The sequence below is a fragment of the Galeopterus variegatus genome, unplaced genomic scaffold (assembly GCF_000696425.1).
Source record: "Galeopterus variegatus unplaced genomic scaffold, G_variegatus-3.0.2 Scaffold1244, whole genome shotgun sequence".
NCBI classification, from domain to species: domain Eukaryota; kingdom Metazoa; phylum Chordata; class Mammalia; order Dermoptera; family Cynocephalidae; genus Galeopterus; species Galeopterus variegatus.
Window position 1 is genome coordinate 125,215 of NW_007727355.1, and position 6,271 is coordinate 131,485.

At 50.1% G+C, this 6,271-nt stretch overlaps 1 protein-coding gene across 3 annotated transcripts in view; it reads left to right on the forward strand.

The window, feature by feature from the left end:
* Positions 1–5,380, forward strand: part of SLC25A23 (solute carrier family 25 (mitochondrial carrier; phosphate carrier), member 23) — a 13,013-nt gene extending 7,633 nt beyond the window's left edge. The window contains exons 8-10 of one of the 3 annotated variants that reach the window (XM_008575824.1): positions 1,744–1,894; positions 3,141–3,321; positions 3,933–5,380. In XM_008575824.1, coding sequence (XP_008574046.1) covers positions 1,744–1,894; positions 3,141–3,321; positions 3,933–4,020 — 420 coding nt within the window. In that variant the 3' untranslated portion in view covers positions 4,021–5,380. Of the gene's footprint in view, positions 1–1,743; positions 1,895–3,140 lie in introns of all 3 variants that reach the window. The other 2 variants (XM_008575825.1, XM_008575826.1) reach the window with 2 other exon arrangements.
* The last annotated feature ends 891 nt before the right edge of the window (positions 5,381–6,271 follow it).

A 6,271-nucleotide genomic window follows, 5' to 3' on the forward strand; every position in this document is an offset into this window, starting at 1 on the left:
ACAAAAAGGGAAAAAAAAAAAAAAAAAAAAAAGGTTGTGAGCAGAAATAAATGTAACCAGGGCTGGCCAGTTAGCTCAGTTGGTTAGAGCACAGCCCTATAACCCCAAGGTCACAGGTTCAGATCCCCCTACTGGCCAGCTGGGGGGGAAAAAATTGACACAGGAAATAAAATCTATAAGCCACTGCAGCCGCAAGGCAAAAAATGTCTTGTCCTTACGAAGGCCATGGTAGAAGGCTTCAGAAGGGATCAGCCACACCAAAGACTTCAAGTGCACAGCTCTAGACTCAAATGTGGCTCTGACTGTTGATCCTCACCTTTAATGTCTGGCTTAGGGCAAATAACTTCCCCCGAGCCTCAGTTTCTCATCTATACAATGGAGATGATAAAGTACTTTTCTTAGTTTGAGATCTCCCAAAAGCAGACCCTAAGACAGGGATGTGAGGGCCAATGGTGTATTGGGGAGGTATGAGACAGGAAGACGGGCCACGAAGGATGCATGTATTCGTTTCCTAGGGCTGCTGTAATGAAGTGTCACCAATTGGTTGGCTTAAAACAACAGAGATTTATTGTCTCACAGTTGTGGAGGTCAGAAGTCCAAAATCGAGGTGTCAGCACAGCCTTGTTCCCTCTGAAACCTGTAGGGAGACTCATTCCTGCCTCTTCCTGGCTTCAGGTGGTTGCTGGCCATCACTGGCATTCCTTGGCTTATGGATGTGTCACTCCTGTCTCTGCCTCTGTTGTCGCATGGCTGTCTTCCCTCTGTGTCTCCATCTCTGTGTCTCTTCTCTTATTATAAGAATATCATTCATATTGGACTAAGGGCCCACCTTATTCATCTTAACTAATTACGTCTGCAAAGACCCTCTTTCCAAAGGCGGTCACATTCTAAAATACTGGGAGTTAGGACATTAACATGTCTTTTGGGGGGACACAATTCAACCCATAACAGTGCATCATCAAGCAAGTCACCACTGTGGGCACGTGGAGCTAAATCCCATTGGGAATGTGGGAGAGGCAGCGTACAACGTGCCCTCCTGGAGGGGCAAGGGAGCTGGGGTATTGATACACCAGGTCAGTCATTTGAAGGTTGCTTCTAGAGATGCTGATTCCCCACCACTCTCCGCCTGTTCCTAGTGATCAGAGCAGACTGGCTTGGGCCCAGAGAAAGTCCCCGGGCAGAGCTGTGGACGCTAGCCGTTGGAAGTTGGCAAGTTTGAAATGAAGCAGCCTCTAGAAATGAATTTGTTTCCTTGCCTTGAAAAAGCTAGCAGCCACCCATGTTTCTTGGCTCATGGTTTCTTCCTCCACCTTCAGAGCCAGCAGCATAGAATCTTCTCCCTCCCTCTCTCTCCTCTGCTTCTGTCTTCACATCTCCTTTTTTGACTCTTATAAGGACCCTTGTGATGACCTTGGACCCACTCAGAAAACCCAGGACAATCTCTCCATCTCAAGATCCTTAACTTAACCACATCTGCAAAGTCCTTTGCACAATATCAAGTAACATATGCACAGGTACCACAGATAGGGCATGAATTAGGATACAGAGAACTGTGATTCTACCTACCCTAGAGGGTCAAGGTGAAGATTGAGTGAGGGGATGTAGGTAAAGTGCTTGCAGAGCCCCTAGGAGGTACCAGCTAGTACCAGCTGTCATGGTACACAAAGCCGGCCAGTAAGGCCTTTGAAGCCAGGTCCTGGTATCACCCACCCCCAACCCATCCTACTCCCTTCTCCACTCCAGACCCTGAAGAACCGTTGGCTCCAGCAGTATAGCCATGACTCAGCAAACCCGGGCATCCTCGTGCTCCTGGCCTGCGGTACCATCTCCAGCACCTGCGGCCAGATAGCCAGTTACCCCCTGGCCCTGGTCCGGACCCGCATGCAGGCCCAAGGTGAGGCCTGGGTGGGAGGATGGGGCAGGGAAGGTCTCACCACTTGGGTCCCACCTCCCCTTCCCCAGCTCCTCAGAGAGAGAGTCCTGGGCTGGGATTGTTCTGGATTTAGATGGCCTTGACTAAGTCCTTACCCTTCTCTGGGTCTCAGTTTACCCATTTGTGACACTGGAATGGGAACCTTTTACCCTTATGGAGCTGAGGATTAACTAGGAAAACAGATGTGATGAGTCTTGGAAGAATGCCCTGGCAATTTTAGTGGGGAGGCCGTGTTGGCAAATGTCTGGCATTTCCAGGCTGGTAACTTGAGCTGTAATTTGCAAGGCTGGGTTATAGTGAGGGGGCATCTAGGATCAGGGCTACAGAGGGTCAAAGCCAGGCTGGTTATTGTTTTTCTCTGTTTTTGTTTTGTTTTGTTTTGTTTTTCTTTAAAGATGACCGGTAAGGAGATCTTAACCTTGACTTGGTGTTGCCAGCACCACGCTCACCCAGTGAGCTAACTGGCCATCCCTATATAGGGATCCGAACCTGTGGCCTTGGTGTTATCAGCACCACACTCTCCCAAGTGAGCCACAGGCTGGCCCTTTTGTTTCTTGTTTTTTAATGAGTTCTTCCTCACCTCCATCCCTACTATCCCTGAATTTGTTTTGAGAATTTCTTTGGGAATTTTAGCATTTGTTTTTCATGATTTCTGCTGGGGATATATCAGTGCACAAGACAGACATGGCCTCCACCCTCCTAGAGCTCACAGGCTGGAGAGGAAGAAAGATGCTAAATAAATTATTCCACAATTAAGTATTGATTTAGGGTTGAATAAAGGGGAGAAGGAGGAGCCTGACTTAGGCTGGGGCGCCCAGGAGGGCTCCCCTGAAGAGCTGGCTTTGGAATAGAGGTTGGGAGGATGAGTAGGAGTTAGCTGGGAAAAGGAGGAGGGAATCAAGTTCGAGGAAAAGGAAATACCTACCCTCTTCCGCATGCGCGCGCGCGCGCACGCACACACACACACACACACACACCCCTGCTGTGCTTCTAACCATGCCCAAACTTGGGCTCTCAACATTGGGGTGAAAAGGTGAGCAGCGACCTCCAACGCCATTAGAAGTCCTGACTCCGAGTGGTAGGTCCCACTGTTAGTCTAACCCTCCTCCCTCCTGCTGCAATGGCCACCTGGCCAAGCCCTGGGGGATAGGAGGGGGAAGTGAGAGGGGGAACTCTGGCCTTACCTGGCCCCCCCACCCCCTCCCAGCCTCCATCGAGGGTGCCCCCCAGCTCTCCATGCTGGGGCTGTTCCGTCACATCCTGTCCCAGGAGGGCGTGTGGGGCCTCTACAGGGGCATTGCCCCCAACTTCATGAAGGTTATTCCAGCTGTGAGCATCTCCTATGTGGTCTACGAGAACATGAAGCAGGCCCTGGGGGTCACATCCAGGTGAGGGACCAGAAGCCCGTTCCCTCCCCTGCAAGATCCCTCTCCCCAACTGTGACGTCTCCCACACCTCAGCCACTGGAGACTGATGGCCCAACCAATGGACCCCAGATCCTCCCATCCCAAACCACTAGACCCCACACTTCAGCCACTGGATCCCAGCACCCAAATCCTGGATCGTAAACCCCTACACCCCAACCATTGAGTCACAGGATCCCCGCACTTTGGCCACTGGATCCCAATACCCCACCTCTAGATTTCAGATCCCCATAGCATAACTGCTGGATCCCACACTTCAGCAACTCAAATCTGATACCCTAACCAAAAGATCCAAGATTATGCATATCCCAGCCCTTAATCCCTATTCCCCAAATCACTGGATCCTGCATTCCCCCATCCCAAAGGTGGATCCCACTTTTTCCTGCCCCATCACTGTGTCTTGGAACTCCACGTCTTAACCACTGGATCCCTTACAACTTAGTGAATGGATCCCGGTACCCCCACCACAGGAGCACGTATCCCCATACCTCAACACCCAGACCTCAGCTCCCTCAGGCGTCAGATCCAGTGTCCTTGTGCAGCACTGGATTGTAGATCCCCAACCCCACTGGCAGATCCCAGATCCCCATGCCTCAAGCCCTGGATATCCAAGGTCAGCCACTGGATTCTGGATGTCAAGAAACCTCAGCCACCGGATCCTGACAATGCATTGCCTAGATCCTGGGGGCCCCACCACTGGATCTCAGATCCCCTCACACCAACCACTGGATTCCTGAATTCCTTTACCTCAACACTGGGTTCCAGTTCCTTCTGCGTCAACTACTGGATCCCCACATTTCAAGCACTATGCCCTCAACCCCCAACCACTGGATCCCATATTTCCAAGCCCTGATCCACCGGATTCTAGCTCCTAAAACCACAACTGTGAGAGCCCAACCGTACAGCAAGTGGATCCTGGCAACTGCAGCCATTGGATTCCAGATTCTAGATCCCAAATCCCTTCACCCCAGTATCTGGATACTGAAACCTCATCCCTAGAAGGCAGACTCTGATACTCCCAAGCACTGGATCCCAAGCCCTTTACCCCTGGATTCTCATCTGAATCCCCCAGGCACTAGATCCCAAATGCTCAGACCCCAACTCTAGATCCCAATAGCCCAATCACAGCAAGCTGGATCCCATGCACCCCCATCCCAGAGACACTGCAGAGCCCAGATCTCCATACATGGGATCGCATGGTCTGGGGAGCTTGCAGGGAAGCCCAGGTACCCCACCCCACCCCATGCCTGTGTCCTGATATGGCTTATCACCAGACAGCAAGGGAAGGGAGGCACCCCCCATGTCCTGCATGGACACTGGATCCCCTCCACCCCACCTGCTCAGCATGGCCCCACCTTCTGGCCCTGTGGGAAAATTGCTTTCTCAAACCACCTCCCTCCCACACCCCCACCTGTACTGAAGTGTCTTCCATTCCCTTCCACCTTGTAAGTTAATAACCCCCAGAACCCTTGTCCCACTGGAGGGTCCAGTCACTCATTCTTGGGGGCTGGCAAGGAGGTGATCTGAGGCTGGTGACACATTAAGGGGACCTCCTCACCCCAGTACTTCCACCCTTTCCCTAGGCTCCAAAGAGTTGGAAGCCAAGAGCAAATCTACACGAACCAACCTCCCCTAAACCCAAGCATCCAATTACACAAAAATAAACAAAGAAGCTAAATCCCAAAATTCACTCCAGGTCTATTTTTCTACCAGAGAGGAGCAAAGCCCCCTCCCCCATCAACCCAAGCCCCCAGGCCTCCCCACCCCCATACATTCTGCACTTTATAGTTGAATTCTGAGCTTAGGATAATTGGGGGGAGGGACCAATTACTGCATTCCTCCTCAATCCTTGGGGAACCCCATTAAGAGATTGCAAAAGAGGAACTGGGATGTTGGGGGGGGCTGGAGGACTCCCCCACACATGGTTTCCACCTCCATCCACGCACACCATGCCCCCACCTCCCTGCCTGTGTGTGTTATTTCAAAGGAAAAGAACAAAAGGAATAAATTTTCTAAGCTCTTTCATTGTGGTTTTTACTGAAAAGGGGTTGGTGGATGTGGGACCACCTTAACCTACCCACAGGGAAGGTACATGGGACCGTTTCCCAAAGCACACATTTCCAAGAGACAGGAAACAACTCCCTCTTGGAGTCTGTTTCCACATTTATAAAGTGGGAGCAATTAGAAAGTCCATATTTACAACCCCTTCTAATTTTTCTGTTTTGTTTTTTCTACTGGCCAGTGCAGGGATCGAACCCTGGACCTTGGTGTTAGCAGCACCATGCTATGACCAACTGAGCTAACCAGCCAGCCCTGTATGTTTTTCTAATTACACAAGTGTATTGGTAATTTGTCATAGCAAATTACTAAAAGCTGGGTGGCTTAAAACAACAGATTTTTTTTTTTTTTTTTTTTTTTTTTTTTTTTTTTTTTTTTTTTTTTTTTTTTTTTTTTTTTTTTTTTTTTTTTTACTCTGTGTGTGTGTGTTTGTGTGTGTAGCTTGGCTGGTACAGGGATCCAAACTCTTGACCTTGGTGTTACAACACTGCGCTCTAACCAACTGAGCTAACCGGCCAACCCCTAAAATGCACATTTGGAGGAGGGGGGGCAGCTGGCCGGTACACATTTTTTATTGTGGTAAAATATACATGACATAAAATTTACCATTTTAACCGTTTTTAAGTGTACAGTTCAGTGGCATTAAGCACATTCACGTTCTTGAGCACCCATCACCACCGTCCTCTCCAGAACTTTCTCATCTTCCCAAACTGAAACTCTGTCCCCATCAAACACTCACTCCCCATCCCCCTCCCCAGCCCCTGGCACCCCCCCTCCTACTTTCTGTCTCTGTGGATCTGATGACCTAGGGACCTCCTATGAGTGGAATCACATTGGGGAATAGGGATTAAGGGCT